This window comes from Clarias gariepinus, chromosome 9 (genome assembly GCF_024256425.1).
Source record: "Clarias gariepinus isolate MV-2021 ecotype Netherlands chromosome 9, CGAR_prim_01v2, whole genome shotgun sequence".
NCBI classification, from domain to species: Eukaryota; Metazoa; Chordata; class Actinopteri; order Siluriformes; family Clariidae; genus Clarias; species Clarias gariepinus.
In genome coordinates, this window is record NC_071108.1 from 4581420 (window position 1) to 4597316 (window position 15897).

Consider the following 15897-nt stretch of genomic DNA (forward strand, 5'->3'; position numbering starts at 1 on the left):
GAGAGAGTTAGGGAGAGACTCCTGCAGTTTCCCCCTCACTGAGCCCCAGCGCGTCTATTATCTTTACTGAATATACAGATCACATTTTACCTTCATGTACGAAATATAATTAACTATGTATGCATATATATTATAGCATATATAATCGTTTCCTTTTTTGCATTTTGTTATAAATTACTTGTCAGTTATTTTTTAAATGTAAAAAAAAAAAAAACCCTAAAGAAATTTGAGCCATATTGTGATCACATGAGGTGAAGGGAAGTCCTCAGGACCCTACACTTCACAGCAGTGTGTTGGAGCAGTTTGATCCTGCAGATATGGAGAGGAGACCAGTCTATAAGTAAGATCAACACTTTAAACACGTTTATTCTTTGTAACATGTAAAGTTATAAACATTGACGTGATAATTTTACTATTATTTAAAAGTGCTTATGGAGCCAGAGGAGGAATCGACAACCCTGTGTACATGCCTTCAGCGCCAGGTACAGTTGTTTTAATCATCCTAAAATAGATTTATTCAACAATCAGATCACTTTATGTACATAGATTAAATTTCTATTTCTTCTAAAAATGGAGGACGCGTCGGTTTTATTTTGGTCGTCTTTCCCCTTAAAGGGACTGTGTGTGTGTGTGTTTTGTGTCGTGTCAGGTGTTTTGACACCTTGACAACTTCAGAGTTTGTTCCGCTACAATGAAACTTAGTTACAGCATCAGATCAAAGAAACATTTCGAACGGGTCGCGTGGACATTACCGAGCAAAAACGAATTCACTTTTGGTTAGTGTTACTTTGTGGACCAATAGGAATGGCGGATTGCTGTGGCGTCATTAAGCGTCAGCCAATCCTAGCACAGGAGGCGGGGAAAGATGGACTAGGGCTGAATGATGAGGAATTTCTCACGTGTTGCACGTTTAAAACTGACAAATTATAACCAGTTCATTTTATATATACATTTGCACGCAAACATTAGGTGTTTGGCCAAAATTACTGACTTGCAGCTGTTTGTGATAAATCAGTGAAACAATAGTGATTAATTATAAATATCTCAACACAAGTGCACCAAATTTAACACAAAATGGTCCCTTTTAATGATTACTGCAGCCTCAGGATTATTCAACCCCCTGATTAAAGACCGGAACTTTCTAGAGGTTTATTGATTGGGAACTTTGACTGTAGAAATGACTAAAAAGCTAAAAGATAGTGGTCTTGCACAAACTAGTACAATCAATATATACAGTGTGTGTATATATAGAGAGAGATGAGTAAGTGAGCGATACTAAAGGTACTAATTCCTAGAAATACAGTAGGAAATATCTTATACAAGTTCAAAGTTAAAGGAACAGTGGCTACACTACGTGGACATAGCGGAAAGAGGAAGTTATCGCCTTCCTATGCACCAAGATTCCTGAGTAAAAAGTGAACAACCCTCAATTAACTGCCTACAGAAAGATTTGATGGCGGCAGTCACTGAAGTTTCACTCTGCCCAATAAGGCGCATACTGAACACTGATGGTCCACCCAAAACATACCCCGCTACTGCCCCTAAAACTCAAGAAAAGTCACCTCCGATATGCTAAATAAAAATGATACTGTATTAGTCATAAAAAGGTAGCCTTTAGTGTTGTCTTTTTGAGAAACCACTTCTTATATTAGTTATGTTGAGCTACTACAGTATATTTAAATTGCTCTTGTTTTACTGATTTACTACAAACAGCTGCAAGTTTTTAATAATTTTGAGTAAAAAAAAAAAACCCACAACAAATAAAATTTAAATATGTTTTTAATTATAGATCATAATAATTGAAGTAGTTGTTGTTTATTATGGGGTTGCCACAGCAAACCATCCGATCTGGACCAGTTACCATCTGGTAACATTAAAAAATAGTTTCAACCCTGTAAATTACACTAAGTGTCCATCGCCAGCTTCACCAGTCGCAGAAAGATGTTGGTGCAGTTAATTATTTTATTTAAAAATCAAACAAATCATAATCTGTTGATCATATGTTGTGTTTGTGGAACTGTGGTATAAAAATAATATCGCACTCGATGTCATGCTGTAGGCATGAGGGTGCAGCCCGAGTGTGCTATTGCATAAACAAGTCACACTTTTTTCATAAAATTTCTAGATTAATCACGTGTTAATATCGACAGCCGCAATATATCGGTTTGAACTTGCAGAATGAACTTGCAGATTGTCTTGACCATGTCTACATGCCTAAATGCACTCAGTTGCTGTCATGTGACTGGCTGATTAGATATTTGATTAAACTTGTTAACTTGTACAGTGTTTCTGCGCTTTGAAATTTGTCCTCCTGCTCTGCACTAACTAACACTTTTGGTCTGTTTTTTTCAGCCATGTCTGCGCCCGCATACAGATCAGCGCCCCCTACTGGATTTTACGACACAGTGCCGGGGTACGAGGGAACACTGGCTGGTGGAGGAGGTGAAATCTGTTTATTAAAAAAATAAATACATACATACATACATAAATAAATAATAATAGCAATAAATAAGTATTAATATTAATATTAATAATAATAATCATATCTAGCGTAAGTATTCATCGTTGATGTTTAAAGAGTTTGTAGAAATAGTCAGAAATAGTTAATAGTTACAAAATAAAGCTAACCTAGCGCTAACTTAGCTTGTTTCGTATAATTATCATTTTTCATTTAAACATTAAATAAAACATAGGAAATTTTCATTTATTTTACTGCACTTTTTAATTTTTATAAGAACAGACCTGTTATGATATATCATGAACAGCATCTTAACAGCTTTGGGGGAAAAAAGTTAAAGGTAAAGTTTTCCCAGGATAATCACAACCTTAATATTTCTTGTTATCGTTTACATAATCTTGGGAAAACAAACTTTATCTTTTGATAATGACATTAATTAATAATCCGGCAAATTATCTCAGGAGCGCTATGTGGAACGCTTTCAGGAACTCCTTTAACGGCCTAAACCTGTGGAAATGCACTGTCTCTCCTGTAAGTTGGTGACAAAAGTTATTTGTTGATTTTTATAAATCAGGCATTTCATTTGCTGAATGTCCACGTGAACGACCGCAGTGGGATCATCATTTACGGACATGCGGCCTTCTTTATACCATTTGCATCGTTCAAATGTAATGGTGGACAAGACCGCCATCACCGCACTGTGCTTGAAGTGTTCTGTAATTGTTAATCGGCTTCATATGGAATAAGATCACTGTCAAAAATGTTCGTGCGTAAAAAAAAGATTTGTGTGTAATTAGTTTTTTGTCTGAGCTGGATTTCAAAATCTACGGCCACGGCAACTTACAGATACGAGATTTTGTGTGTTTTTTACAATTCGAATCTGACCGTTTACAGACACAAAACTCGTTTTACAACTTCTCTGTTTCACGGAAGAATTGCGAAATCACGGCCACGAACGCTGTGCGTGAAACCACTGTTAAAAATACGTCATCAAGGCCACATGCACAGGCATTACTATCCGAGGGAAGAGGAATCGATTTGGCGATTGCCCCCCGCCTCTGTTTTAAACTCCTAAAATCTTACCTACTATAGTTAAAACATCTTTGTAATTTTACTTCTCTTAAACATGTCCGAATATGTGAAAAAAAAGCTTACCTGAGACGATGAGGGAGCGCTCGACTGCTGGTTTAAAACAGTGATGGGGAGCATGCGCCGAATCGATTCCTCTTCCCTCGGATAGTAATGCCTGTGCATGTGGCCTTGATGACGTATTTTTGACAGTGGTTTAACACACAGCATACGTGAGCGTAATTTCGCAATTCGTCCGTATTTCAGACTTGTATTCGTATCTGTAAGCTGCCGTGGCCGTAGATTTTGGAATCCAACTTAGACAAAAGACAGAATTACACACAAATCTTTTTTTTACGCACAAATATTTTTGACAGTGATCTTATTCCATACTTCACACCTTCACTCACCAGAAAATTCACCACAAGTCCCAGTTTGACTCGAACACAATCAATAAATTGGATAATTTATTTTAATCTATTTAGCATTAGATTTGTGCTTATAATTCTATATGATTAGCATAGTTTTTTTCCTGTTCTGCAGTATATATGATGTGTATGAGCTGTAAGTATTGTATTATATTGTGTGTTTTAGTGAACATTCCATGTTTTTTGTTTTATATTTCATTAGACAGACTCGTAAAGTCTAGCCTGTTTCTCTCTATCTTTCTCTTTGTTTGTTTGGTGTTTGCAGGAGGTTTTCTTCCTCCCCCGATGCCCTCGGCACCCTTGCCACCCACGGACAACCTCCCTGCTCAACACAACTGGAAGTAAGCACCGTCTCACTCTCTTCTTAGAAACTTTTAATTTATAATAATAATAATAATCCAGTTGATTAATTAAACATACTATTTTGTTTATTAGAAACAAATTGGGGTCTTTAATAGCTCTGCTCTTAATAATCTTTATCCGGGATTATTTTATAGGGTGTATTGTCTGTTTCTGTCTCTTTGTGTTTGTCCAGCAAGCGGTGTTTGCTAAATGATTGCCTTTTTATAATAAACCTTAATGAACCTTGCACTTCCCTAATACTGTTCTGTTGTTCCCTGTCACAGCGTGAGCCAGTTATAGGCATACTCTTAAATCTTTTACACTATTCACTAACTCCAAAGTCTTACTAGATAGGCGTCCTCCTCCTCTGCAGGTGTGTAAAGGGCCGAGGCCAGTAGATTGGGCACGGCTGGTGGAAATTAATTTTAATAGATCTTGAGCCCAAGGTCCAAAGACCAGAATGCAAGCCTGTAGTTGTGGGAGCGAGAAGAGTGTGTGGCGGACGTTTAATTAAAAAGTGGCATGTGAGCGGGGTGATGTCATGCGCTCTAGAGACCCGGGGCTCAAAGGCCACTGCAGTGGCGTGAACTGCAGTCATTCATGTGAACAGTCAGAGAGTGGAACGCCTGATTTATAAAAATCAATAGATAACTTGTCACGAACTTGCAGAAAAGATCCATCTGTCTGTGGGAACTGTACACACAATCATTCACCAACACCATTCGAACATTACTCCTTGGCTGGGAGTTATTGTTATGTAACCATATTCAAATACAATTTGCATTGTCGCAAAGCAGCTTTACACAATCAAAATAATTATTTAAGTTTATATGAAATGTGAATGTGTATTAATCAAAATTATAAGATTGTCCTTGATGAGCAAGCCGTGGACGACAGCGACAGGGGGCAAGGAAAAACTCCCTGAGATGGCAGTAGGAAGAAACCTTGAGAGCAACCAGACTCAACAGGGAACCCATCCTCATCTGGGTGATAACGGATAGCAGGGATTGATCTGCATCATGTGTGAGACTGGAAGTTCAGTATAACAGGAGATGTGTTTTAGTTAATATGGATTACTGGAGGCTCAGGTAGACTATAGAAAACCAGTTCTGAACTATCAAGCAACTGCAGTCACGAGTCCTCAGAGAACAGCTGTCTGCATCAGCCGAGGCCAGGACTGTCTTTGTGGAAAAGTGGAACCATCCTCAGTGACCAACAAGCATCCCAAGCAGACCACACGGGGCATCCATGCGACAAGACTTCCATCTAGAAGCAGGGAACCAGGACGAGTCAGACAGGTCCAGAGGGCAGAGAGTCTGGATCACTGGCAGCTAAGGTGCGACATGTATAGCTTGACAGAGAGACAGGGAGATGGGAAAGAGAGAGAGGAGTAGAAAGCATAACAGAAGGAGAGATGGCAGTTAGGTATGGTCACTGTTACACAATGTATAATGTGAATGTATATTTAGTGCAGAGTGCAAGCAGGGACTCCATCAGGACTGACTATGACAGCATAACTAAAAGGGAGAGCCAGAAGGAAACACAGACATGAGGGCTCCCTGAGATGGAAAGCAACCACTCACCTCACCATCAACAAACCTGAGTGATCAATGAGAGTGGGGAAGACAGCATCTAAACATACCAGTTCACCATAATACTCAAAGGGGTTTTCATAGTACGTGGTACTGACAAGCAGTCTGCATCCTTTGATCGAAGTAGGCGTGGTGGATCGTAAGACACTAGCAGTTTACTTAGATACTGCTGCGCGAGACCATTCAATGCTTTATACGTCAATAGTAATATTTTTAAATAGATGCGAAATTCCACAGGGAGCCAGTGCAGTGTGGATAAGATGGGGGTGATGTGCGTATCTGGTTCTAGTGAGGACTCTCGCTGCTGCATTCTGGACTAACTGAAGCTTGTTTATCCACCTAGTTAAACAACCAGACAGTAAGGCGTTACAATAGTCCAACCTAGAAGTGATAAAAGTTTGAACTAGTTTTTCTGCATCATTTAGTAACAATATATGTCTTATCTTGCGAATATTTCTGAGGTAATGAGCTAGAAAAGGCTGGAATCTATAATTACACTGAGGTGAGTTCTTTCACTGTTGCACTTAATAGAACAGAAATGCCATATAAAGTGACAGTGTAATAAAAAAGCTTGCTCCTACCTGCTTGTGGTCCTATGACTAGAACTTATGTCTTATCAGAATTAACCAAAAGGAAGTTTATAAACATCCGATCTCTTATGTCCTGCACACACACTTTAGTAAGCTGTTTTTTCTCATCTGGTTTTGCTGGGACGTAATTGTGTGTTATCAGCATAACAATGAAAACTAATACCATGCTTATGAATTCTGTTGCCCAGAGGAAGCATGTAAAGATAAAAAAGCATTGGGCCTAAAACTGAACCTTGTGGAGCACCAAACTCCACTTAACACATGCAGACCATACGGTCCTGACTTCACTACAAGCCATTTACACATCTAAAAGGAGTTCCTGGGAGGCCAGCGTTTCAAACGTGAGCAGTTTGATCGAAAAAAAAAAACTTACTTACCCTGATGGTCTCTAAGCACTATTGAAATGCTGGGATTAGTGCTTTAGTATAGCAGGTGATTATAGAGAATTAAAGGATGTTAATACTTTCATAACTGTGTTCTATTATTCTGCAAAATTAAATGTCCTGGTTTGACTTGAACGTCTCTTGAATATGTCCAGCATTAAGGACACGCAATTATCCAGAGTGGTTCACTAGCACTGTTATTAATTAATTTATTCATTTATTTATTTATTTACCCAGTGTTGTTGTCTGGTCTTTGTTTCCAGTATCACCTCCATCACAGAGGAAGCTGCACGTGAGGCGTTTATTAGCTACGCGTCCAGTGAATGCTGTTACAGATCTGCGCCGGCTCGAGAAGGCGTCATCACCAACTTAGATCCCTTCAACACCTACAGGGTGAGGGAGAGAAAAAAAAAATGTCATAGAAAATCCTGCAGCTAGGTTGTAATGAGGAGAATGCTGTTCTAATTAAAGCACTAATTATTAGAAAAGTTGATGTGTCGTTTTGTTTAGATAAATTATGTTTTTTTTTTAAGGTTTACAGTTAATTAAAAAGCTTGTTTAAGCAACAGAATAAAAACAGTCTCTTGCATGTAATGATTGCATTCTTTTGACTTTTCGCTTTTATCTCCTCTCTTTTCTCTTCCTCGTAGTATCGCTTGGAGACTTTTGCTGAGACAAGATCTACAGAATGGAGTCAAGAACCGTATACAGGTGAAAAATAAATCATTAGTGTCTGCAATATTGCAATATATGCCTGGTAATTCCCTCCCACCTGAACATGCTTCTTTTGAAAAATGCCGCTTAGTGGTTAGCACTGTCGTCTCGCACCTTCAATCTGATTCCTGCCTCTGTGTGCATGTTCTCTCTGTCCTTGATGGGTTTTGTCCGAGAGCTCCGGTTTCCTCCCACAATCCAGAGACATGCAGTTTAAGCTAATTTGCGGTTCCAGATTGACCATGTGTGTACTGTATGTGTGCCCTGTGATGGATCGGCACACCGTCCAGGGTGTACCAAGTCACGTGCCCTAAGTCTCCTCGGATAGGCTCCAGGCCTCTCGCAACCCTGTACACAAGATAAAGCAGTATAGACGATGAGTGAATGAGTGAGTAAAACTTCAGCTGGTGTGTGATGTGTTTCAGGTCAGCCTGTGGATGCGTTTATCCAGCCTGCTCCAGAACCGTGGGCGATCGCAGCCCAAGCACCTGATTTCTTTCAGGATCGAAAGCAGACCATCAGAGTGCCGTATACCTCCTCAGTCAAGGTAGAGAATCCAGAAAACTGAAACTTACTGATGCTTAGCCTACCTTAACCTCTTCTGTCCCAAAGTCAACATAGACACCTACCACTGTTACAAACTCATTATAAACACCGCTACAGGTATAATGGTGCAAATAAAAAACAATAATAATAATTTATCTGTATCATTCGTGTTGATTCACATCACAGGAATCAGCATTCTATTAGTTATGCATTAAATGGAGTTGTGCAATTCATCAGGTTCAAATGTTCCCAGTGTTCTGGAAGGAAAATTTATGTTTATTTACTTGGTTTTAAAAACTGGTGAACATGTGGTACATTTTGTTTGTAGTATTAAGATTCAAGATTCAAAGAACTTTATTAATCCCAGAGGGAAATTGCTTTGTCTTGGTCATACAGTTGCATTGATTAATTAAAAAATTAAAAAAGTAAAAGTACAAGAAATAAAAATGAAAAGAAAAATACAATAAATAGAAGCAAAAATAAAATTAACTATAGCACACTTTTTACATATTGCGCTAAAAATATAATCTGTATACTGATATTGCACTTGAAATGTGAATAGAATAAGTGAATAGTATAAGTTAATAGAAAATAATATTGCACAAATGTACTAATAAGATATTGCACTTGGACTTGGAACTTATCTTGAGTTGTGGGAACAGTAGTGACCGAAAGTATTATTGAGCATTAACTACTGACAGTCCCTATCCCTTAGTGAAAGCGTTACAGAGATGAGTTATATAGTTTAATGGCCATTGGGAGAAAAGATCTCCTGTGGCGCTCTGTAGAACACCTGGTCAATTATAATTCTTAAGGTATATCTTAATCATTAGAAACCTACAGCTCTCCTAAACTCATCATTCGAGACCTATATCTTTTACAAACTCATCATAGATGCCTACCACTGTCTCAAACTCATTATAGACACTTAGCACCCTCCCAAGCTCTCATAGACGTCCACCACGTGTATTTCTCTTTTAAATATACTGTATACTAAAAACCAACCACTCTCCAAAGTTCATCACAGACACCTATATTTTTTCTTCATAGACACCTACCACTGTCTCAGACTCATCATAGACAATTAGCACCCTCCCAAACTCATCGTAGACGCCTACCACTGTCTTAGACTCATAACTCATCATTAACACATAAATACCAGAGTTTTTCACAGCTTATAATGTTTCAGATTTTCACCAATATATGTGACCTATTACAGGCAGATTGTAAATTAACCATGATTATTGCGGCATGTACGGTATACTTTTATGTCTATATGATTATGTGTAGAACTGCCATAACTGTATGGGGATGGGAAAAAAGCCATGCAAGGACTGTGCCGGGTCTGGGAATGTGAGTTCAGTTTCAAATGTTACATCAGTGCATACAGTAAATATTAATTAATTCCCCATATTATCATGCTTTTTCAGTGTTAATGATACAGTATGTCTCAATGCAATCTATTTTCAGAAAGTTTGCTGGGTTTGTAAAGGTAGCAGGAATCGCCATGGAAACGAACCCTGCTCACACTGTCACGGCCAGGGAAGAGAAAAGTAAGCTACGGAACCATTACACTTCGACAGGTTTTCCCAATGGAAACTTAACTACATATAGGTTTTTGTGTTTAACATGAGAAGAGGGTGTTGGTTAATGTTGTACTTTAACCAATGTTATAATAATAGTGTGTGTGTGTGTGTGTGTGTGTGTGTGTGTGTGTGTGTGTGTGTGTGTGTGTGTGCGCGTGTGTGTGTGTTTGCAGCTGTGGCAAGTGCAGTGGAAATGGCTTCTGTGGATGTACCCTGTGCCATGGAAAGAGACAGCTCCTCGTCTTCATTAAGCTCAAGATTCAGTGGTGAGATCATGTTTGTAGTCGTATATTATTAAGATCACAGCTTGGGGGTTTGTAGTGATTCCTGGTCTGCCAGTCTGGGCTACAAATTCTTGGAGCATTTCTGTGACTTGTAGGAGTGCTGTATGTTTCTGTAGCTAATTCCTGGTCCTTTGTGGCCTTCTGTAGTCAATAGTAGAGACTCAAGGCAGGGCTATGGAAGAGCTAAGGCATATTTACGATAGCACCTACAGTGTATTAAAATATACTATTACACGCAACTGCAACATCTATTGGAGGTGATGTAGTGGCACCATGTCATGTGACAGTGAAGCACCAATCATTTAGTCTCTCTGAAGGAATCAGTAGACTTTAATAGTCACTATTTTTGAGTAATTCAGCTTATCCATCATCTGTCAACAAGCTTTGCCTCATTCCCTCATCATCCCTCATGTTTTAGGCTGAGCTGCGAGCCACGCATGCATCACTGTCTTTACTTCTTCATCAGAAGTGAATTTTCGTCCTCATAGGGCTGCTTTCAGGGGTCCAAACAGGTGAAAGTCAGATGGAGCGAGATCAGGACTATAGGGAGGATGCTTAAACACCTCAAAACCAAGTTTTTGTAGAGTGTCGACAGTGTGGGCAGAAGTGTGAGATGTGCATCGTCATGCAAGATCATAGCATCCTCTGTACTGTATTTAATCCAATGTTTAGACTTCAGCTCTTTAATAGGCACCTCATTGTAACGAGCACTGTTGATTGTTGAACCTTTTTTTTCCTGATAATACCTGTACTTCAATACTGGCTCTTAAGGAATCCCAGAAAACTGTCAGCATTGATACATTTTGTAGCTAATGGTTGACCTTTTAACCTTTTCTCGGTCGGCGATTGAGGATGTTTCCGTTCCGTACTTTGCCATTTACTCTCAATCCCAGAGTGATGGATCTGTGTCTCATCACCAGTAATGGTTCGTTTTAAGAAACGTTCACCTTCCTTAAAGAATCGGTCCAGTACCCATATCCCACGAATCACTGCACTCTGCCCTTCTTTCATGCAAATCACATGTGGCGCATCTATTTTTGCCACCACCGCAGTTACAGATGAACAGATGTAACACCTAGGGTCCCGCCTTAAAGGGAAAACACTAAGACAACACTGCAGACAACTGAAGTTATAACTTATAACCATAATATAACTGGAGTGTGAATAATTTCTGACTCACCCTTGTATTAAATATTCCTGTGACTGAAGTGTGAGGTGTGGTCATGTTTTGTTCTCCTCAGGACTACTCATAAAAACGATTTCCTGGTTGAGCAGGCGAGCGGTCTGAGGTCGGAGAATTTCAGTAAGGTCTCCGGAAGGGTGATGTTCACAGATTCACAGTATATGGTAATAATAATAATAATAATAATAATAATAATTCACGCCACGTTCATGCACTTCGTAAAGAGACTTAACTAAACACTTTGGTGTGTGTGTTACAGCTGTATCCAGTGACGGGTTTCCCAAACGCTTCACTGAACCAAGCATCTCAGCATTTAATAAGAGAACATCAATCCAAGTATATTCAGACTTCTCGCATTCTGCAGCAGGTACAGCTACTCTATAGTACCGACGTTAAAAGCACATTTCATTTGCATGATGTTTTTTAACATGTTACTGATGTGAGAATGTTTCCCACTGCAGCGTCACACCATCGAGCTGATCCCCGTCACCAAGGTGAACTACGCCTGGAAAGGGAAGTTCCACACTTACATTGTGTTTGGGAACGAGAACAGCGTGTTCACAGAGAGCTACCCGGCCACATGCTGCTGCTCTGTCATGTAATCCTATAATTCAGCATTTTTTCAGTCAAAAACACCAAATGACACAGAATATTGATCATACTGTACAGTATTTACGCTGTTATGGTCAGTTATTCATTTTTATATCGCATATATAATTATTAAGACTAATTCTCATATTAAGACCTAAATCAAACATAAAATGTTGACTTGGAGTTGGTCCCAAGGGTTGACTCATTCACAAACGGCACATCGCTGCCACCCGGCCAATCAGCTGATAACATTCTGTTATTAACCTTGGGGTTAAAATGGACTCTCATTTGACGCATGAGGCTTATATCAAACATCTGTGTAAGACGTCTTATTTCCACCTCCGGAATATTGCAAAACTGCATCCAGCACCCACTTTTGCAGATGCAGAAAAGTTAGTCCATGCGTTTATCTCCTCCAGGCTGGACTTCTGCAATGCACTTCTCATCTGTATTACCTGAAAAGTCCTTCAAAAGCTGCAGTATATTCAGAACAGTGCTGCTAGGATCCTGATAAGAGGGCGTAAATACAACCATATTACGTCCATTCTTAGGTCTCTTCATTGGCTCCCTGTTTCATTCAGAATTGAATAGAAGGTTGCCCTTCTTACCCACCAGTGTATTTATGGGGATGCCCCACCCTACCTCAAAGAACTTATTACCTCACATGCATCCGCACGCAGCCTCCGCTCTGCATCAGTACATCTTTTGAAACCTCCTAAGAGTAAGCTTCATACTATGGGAGATTGGGCTCTTTGCTCAGCTGCACCGAAGAATGCATCCTGGTGTAGTAGGCCATAATTAAATACCAAGACACTTCCCTTGTTTTCATTTGCACTTCCTTACTTACAGTTTTTGTGATCTTTAATTCTCAGACACTTAAGGCGAAATTTATTTTTACATTTACATTTTTTAACATTTTTTAAGGTAAAATAAGAAATAAATAGAAAAATTTCTTGCAAAATTTCCGTTTTTAAGGTAAAAATTCCTAAAGCGGACAGGGCATTCGTATGCCGAGCTACCACCGTATGAACTTTTTGATATGCTATTTAATACAGGCCAGCAGGATGGTGTAGTGGATAGCACTGTTACCATGCACCTCCAGAGTCAAAGGTTCTATTACTACCTTGGGTCTGTGTGCTAGGCTAGTCGGCAGTTCCCAATTGCCCGTATTGTTTAAATGAGTGTGAAAGTGTGTGCCCTGCAATGGGTTGGTATCACACATCGTATGCAAAGTCTTCTGGAATAGGCTCCAGGCCTCCAGGCTATAGAAAAATCAGGTTCAGCATACATGTATGCAATGTGGGACGTACAGTACCCTATGTAGCCTGTCACTTCCTTTTTCTTTTTAAACATGAGCAGCTTTCTGTTGCTAAACTTTGTTTGTGAGTGGATGATTTGGATCAGCCCACTAAAAGGAGTCGACTTGTTCGGGGCCCCAGACGTATCATTGAACAAATCGGCATACATCTATTAACTAACAGGTATATCAACTAGGACTTAAAGAAAGGGCATTTAAAAACACAGTAAGCATCACTTTATTACTATCAGTTGTTTTGTGTTTCTGTAGCTGCGCTTCATTGACATATATCCTGATTCACAAAGCATTTTTATATAGTATTATATGATAAGCCGTTTTAATGGCACAAATTATATTAGACTGTACTATACAGTATGTTATGTATAATAATCAGCTCTGAATACTAACCTAAAAATTGACTTCAAGACCCAAAAGTTACTCAATACTCACACTTTTTTTTTGACTAAACTATTCATACACACGCCTTTTAATATTCTTGGAAATCTGCTCCACCATAAAGAGAGGGAGTGCCTAGAACAAATAGCATTTGCATGCTTTTAAATTGTCATGACAACTAGCAACACTAATTCTAGAAAAGGGCTAAAAATGATTGTATGGCTATGAGTTATCCTTATTAGTTATTAGCCATTCATTATTTCTGTTAATGTGGTTTATTAGTTATATTATTCTTGTTTAACCTTATAATGCAGTGTAACCTTATAATGCCGAGTATATACAGTACATACGTCACATAGACTTCTTAACCCACACTTTATGATATTTAGAAGAAGCCTTTATTTGTCACATATACTGTACATTACAGCGCAGCATTTGCCATGTTGTTAGGAAGCTGGTGTCATAGCTGAGTTGAGTTGGAGGTGAGTTAAGGGTCATGCTTAATGAACCATCAGTGTCCTCTTTTTCCTCAGTGGCCAAGAAGCTTAACTGTTGAGTCACCACATTTGGATGCCAATTAATCCAAGGTGACGTATAGTTAAGATACGATAGAGGGGAGATCTTGCAGCGCTATCAGCTTTTCTGTGATTTGTCAAAAAAATTTGTTTGTTTTTTTTCACATATCCACACATCTCCTAGCACTGTGGCCTCACACCTCAAGGGTTAAAGGGTTCAATTCCCGCCTCAGGGTGTGTGTGCATAAAGTTTATAAAGTTTAAATTCAAATTCAAATTTTATTTGTCACATACACAAACATACACAGTACGAAATGTAGTGAAATGCATTATACGACTGCCATTGACCCTAAAAGAGAGTTAAATTTTACAAATAAGAAATAAATATGAATAAAAGAAATACAATAGAAATTAAATTAAAAAATTAAATTAAACTAGGAAAAATAGAACTAAAAATAAAAATAGTTTATAAGTTTATAAACCTTCCATAGTTAAAAAACATGCATATTAGGATAATTGGCATTTACAAATTGTCCCTGGTTGGTGTGTATGCTTCTGCCAATGGAAGGATTGCCACTTGTTTCGGGATGCACCCCACATGTACAGAATAAGCAGTATAGAGAATAAAAGAGGGAGAGAAGGAGTCTCCAGTGTCAGTGTGGTCCCCAGTTTGCAGCAGTTAGAGGTAATGCAGAAAGTTTTTAGACACATGAAGAAGACAGAGAAGTTTTTGCGTTGTTTCTTGGCAACAGAGAGAAAAAATTAAGCCATTTTAATTATATCAATTTACTGTTGATTGTACAGTAATCTAACGTAATCACGCTACCTAGCCTTTGATTATTTTCCTATAACAGTTTGTCCAAAGTGATTTATTCTTTACTTAATAATTATCTACTAATGTTGTTTCTGTAAAACTAATGTTTTTTTCATTAATGTTGTAAATTGTATTATTACATTTATTCATTGTGTTGCATGTACTCAGAAATATTTTGCATTTACATACTGTACCAATGTATTTTTGTTTTTTAATAAAAAATAGCTTTGTATGCTTTTCCTTATGACAGTTTTGCATAATTGGTTCTGTCGAAGTTTATCAATATAAAGTGTGTCAGATCTAAGAATTAAGTCATGTTCATAAATGTCCTAGGACATACTGTAAAAGGACAAGACAAGATGAACAGCTTTAGGGTATGCAGACAGAGCGTTGCTTAGGCTAAAGAATGATTCAGTTTTTTTGGACCTGATGGTTTTCCAACAATATTTTATAATAATTGAAAAAAATATATATAGTTAACTGCAATTCTAAATTACATAATGCAAAAAAAAAAATATATATATATATATATATATATATATAAGGCATTTTATATTTAAATAATAACATGTGTAACGTGTTTAACTCACAGGTGACTCCATAGACACACGGTAAGGCCTTACCGATTATTTTATTTTTAAAAAAGTGATAGGGTTTAAGGAGGGCGGACGGAAAACAGGAGAACAGTTAGGAGGATATGTATATGCGGGTCTGGAGGCAGTGTCCAACTGGCATGCAGGTATGAAGCTGGCGAGCGATAGTGGAGGACAGAGGGGGCCCGTAAACTCGGCTGGGAGTTATTGTCACATTTTCTGTACAGTCCTGACCTTGCTCCAGCCTATTTCCACATGTTTGGGCCATTAAAGCAGTTCCTGGGAGACTGGTGTTTTACCCTAAATGAGACATGCAGTTCAATCATGCCTCAGGAGAATTGAAAAAACTTTCTACGTTGATCGTATTCCAGCACTAGTGAAACCCTGGGATAAGTCCATTAGTCTAGCAGGAGATTATAAAAAAAAATAAAGGAGGTTTTTACTGTGTTCTAAACGTCCCGCATTTAATATACATTAATCAGGTAACATTAAAACCACCTAGGTTTTGTGTTCCCTT

The 15897-nt window shown here is 38.5% G+C and overlaps 2 protein-coding genes across 2 annotated transcripts in view; both read left to right on the plus strand.

The window, feature by feature from the left end:
* Nucleotides 1-14124, plus strand: part of LOC128530693 (protein SSUH2 homolog) — a 73982-nt gene extending 59858 nt beyond the window's left edge. The window contains exon 14 of the transcript XR_008361145.1: nucleotides 13941-14124. The gene's annotated coding sequence lies outside the window, so the exon portion shown is untranslated. The remainder of the gene's footprint in view (nucleotides 1-13940) is intronic.
* LOC128530695 (protein SSUH2 homolog) lies at nucleotides 56-13947 on the plus strand. Its single transcript, XM_053504759.1, has 13 exons — nucleotides 56-340; nucleotides 427-482; nucleotides 2353-2442; nucleotides 4220-4295; nucleotides 7125-7254; nucleotides 7512-7572; nucleotides 8001-8122; nucleotides 9412-9474; nucleotides 9592-9674; nucleotides 9881-9973; nucleotides 11233-11338; nucleotides 11434-11541; nucleotides 11636-13947. The coding sequence occupies exons 1-13, from the start codon at nucleotides 318-320 to the stop codon at nucleotides 11774-11776; spliced, it is 1152 nt and encodes a 383-aa protein (XP_053360734.1). The 5' UTR covers nucleotides 56-317; the 3' UTR covers nucleotides 11777-13947.
* Nucleotides 14125-15897: the final 1773 nt, after the last annotated feature.